The following is a 3109-nucleotide window of genomic DNA, read 5'->3' as shown; positions in this document are numbered from 1 at the left end:
TTTCTCACTCCTGCCTGGAAGCTTCCTTGTTAACTTGCCCTGGGTCCCATAATTATCAACCAGCCTTCAAGCTTGGCCTCTCCTCTTTCTTTGAGCCCATTTCCTAAAGTCTCTGGAATGGCTCAAGGTAAGTGCTAATGTTCTATAATCCTTAGTGCTTACTCTAAGTAGTAGTACCTTCTGGTTTTGCTTGTATTTCCAAACAAGGTCTGGAGCCAAGAGCTCCAGTGGTCTGGGCAAACACCTTCCCTCCTGTGGTTCCTGTTTCTCAAACCCTCTTGGACCTGAAGTCCTGAGGGTCTTCCATCAACCCAGCTCCCTCACCTTTAGACTGGAGTAACTAAGCCACCTTCCTGACCAACAACAAGGAGGCCTGATCTGACCCACTGCTCCAGGGTTTCTGGCAAGAGAGTATAGCCTCTCCTCCTTGATCTGCTTCCCACCTTATATAAATGCGAGGAAATTGTAAACAGAGTGAGGACAGGACAAGTTCCCAGGCAACAACACCACTATTGTGATATTGTGTGCCAAGGATGGCAGCAGGAACATGCAGAGGAGAAACAGATGATTGTCATCCTCTCTTCTGCCAACCCTGCATACTCACTTTCCTACCAGATATTAAGCTAGTAGAGTCTCTGAAAGGTATAAGGAAGTTCAAAGGAACAAAAAGACTTAAGGAAGAAATCATAACACATTGGAGGTGGGAGGGAGAGGGGAGGGAACAAGTATAGTTGCCAAGTTATCAGTTACTTCTTAAATTCTTAAGAATGCTTCATGTCTTTTGTTTGGCCAGTTTTACCTCCCAGATTCCCGTAAAGCACATGGTCTACTCTAACCTGTTACCTAACAAAGCCAGCGTCACTTACCTGTTCTCCTCCTCAAATGGGAACACTGGCCTAGGATTAAAGCACAAACCAACAAGCCAAGTACAGCGGCCTGAGTCATCCCAAGAAGTCCGGAGCCTCTAACTGGGAACCTTCCACACTCTCTTCAAGCAATTTACAGTAGCACCAACGGTCACAATGAAAGTTCTAATCTCTTTTCTCCTGTTGCTGCCATTAGTGCTGATGTCCGTGGTCTCTAGCAACCCAAATCCAGGTAAATAACATTAATTTTCTATAAAAGTGGGAGGTGGGGGGCGGGGGGAGAATGTGGCAAACAAAAAAAGAAAATTTGGCAAAAAACAACAACCTGCATTAAAATGTAGCTCCTTTTAGCTACAGGATTTGAGGTAAGTTAGCCTATCTCAATACCTATTTCCTCATTTACAAAAGGGAGAAAACTGTACTTACATCCAAAGAGTGTTGTGAGAGTCAAATGAGATAGTGTATATGAAAATGTCTGAAACTGTAGCTGGCAAAGAAAAATTTTTAAAATTGGCTCAGCAAAGATCTGATCTCCTACATCTCCCCCAAATCTCTCTTCCAGCAAAATAATGAATTTCCCCACAGCCAATCTTGGTGGCAGTGGTGTAAAGGTGTTGAGGGCAGTTGTACATTTGTAGAAAATAAGGAAGTCCTTGCCTATATTCTTTAGAGTGCACTAGACAACCCACCAACAATTATAATGCGATTTAATGGCAAAGTAATAAACCAGAAAAATCATACCACCAGATAGTATCTATATTTGAAAAGCTAGCCATACCAACCCCTGTTCTGACAGCTCACCCTTTTGAAGCAGCTCTTGATTAGGGTTATTTATTTATTTATTTTTAAATATATTTTTATTGATTTCAGAGAGGAAGGGGGAGGGAGAGATAGAAAAATCAATGATGAGAGAGGATCATTGATTGGCTGCCTCCTGCACGCCCCCTACTGGGGATCGAGCCTGCAACCAGGGCTTGTGCCCTTGACCAAAATGGATCCTGGGACCATTCAGTCCAAAGGCCCATGATCTATCCACTGAGCCAAACCGGCTAGGTCTTGGTTAGGGTTTTTTAAACAGTTCCGGTCATTCAGCTCTTAGCAGAAAAACCATGCAGAAGAGAGCTCATCCTCATGGATGTTTATACTTGAGAGAATCATCTCCCCAAGGGCTACTTTGAGTGAAATAGCTTTGTTACATACTCAGCATGAACTTGGTCCTAAAATCAAGAGTTCACTCCAGCCCTGGCCAGTTTTGCTCAGTGGTTGGAGCCTCGGCCTACAGACCAAAGGGTCATGGTTTCAATTCCTAGTCAAGGTCAGGTACCTGGGTTGCTGGTTCCCCAGCCCCAGTAGGGGCAGGTGCAGGAGGCAATGAATCGATGTGTCTCTCTCGAGTCGATGTTTCTCTCTCTCTTGCCCCCTCCTCCATCCCTTCCACTTTCTCTAGAAATAAATCAATGGAAAAAATATCCTCCAGTGAGGATTAACAAAATAAGAGCCTGACTCCACCCCAATTTCTTCTTCCTTATAGAGAGGAGCTTTCTGGAGGCTACTGGGCCCCATGGCTTAGCCCACCATTCTGGAAGAGAAGGTTTTTTCATTACTATGGCAGACACCAAGGTTAGAGTCCTCAACCTAGAGTCCTCAGCCTGGATTCAAAGCTCCAGCCATGCCCTGGCCAGTTTTGCTCAGTGGAAAGAGCGTCAGCCTGAGGACTGAAGGGTCCTGGGTTCGATTCCAGTCAAGGGCACATGCCTGGATTGCAGGCTCGATCCTCAAGAGGGGGCATGCAAAAGGCAGCCAATCAATGATTCTCTCTCATCATTGATGTTTCTAAATCTCTCTCCTTCTCCCTTCCTCTCTGAAATCAATAAAAATATATTCAAATAAAGAAAAATAATTACAAAGCTCTAGCCACAACCTGCCTTTCCAGTCCACTCCCTCCAACTCACTACCAAATGCTCTATGCTCCACCTAAACTAGACTTTGTTCCCTAAAAAGGTCTTGTGCTGCTCTAGCTGGTTTGGCTGAGTTGATAGAGCATTGGCCTGTGGACTGAAGAGTCCTGGGTTTGATTCCAGTCAAGGGCACATGCCTGGGGTTGTGGGCTCGATAAACAGTAGGGGGCATGCAGGAGGCATCCAATCAATGATTCCCTCTCAAAATTGATCTTTCTATCTCTTTCCCTCTCCCTACCTCTCTAAAATATATATATACTAGAGGCCTGGTGCATGGATTCATGC

General features: G+C 44.8%; 1 protein-coding gene across 1 annotated transcript in view; it reads left to right on the top strand.

Moving 5' to 3' along the window:
* The first annotated feature begins 927 nt into the window (after window positions 1-927).
* Window positions 928-3109, top strand: part of CXCL17 (C-X-C motif chemokine ligand 17) — a 17788-nt gene continuing 15606 nt past the window's right edge. The window contains exon 1 of the mRNA XM_023744866.1: window positions 928-1098. Within this exon, the coding sequence (XP_023600634.1) occupies window positions 1023-1098 (76 nt within the window). The 5' untranslated portion in view covers window positions 928-1022. The remainder of the gene's footprint in view (window positions 1099-3109) is intronic.

This window comes from Myotis lucifugus, unplaced genomic scaffold (genome assembly GCF_000147115.1).
Source record: "Myotis lucifugus unplaced genomic scaffold, Myoluc2.0 scaffold_493, whole genome shotgun sequence".
NCBI classification, from domain to species: Eukaryota; Metazoa; Chordata; class Mammalia; order Chiroptera; family Vespertilionidae; genus Myotis; species Myotis lucifugus.
This window is presented reverse-complemented; position numbering and strand designations above follow the sequence as displayed.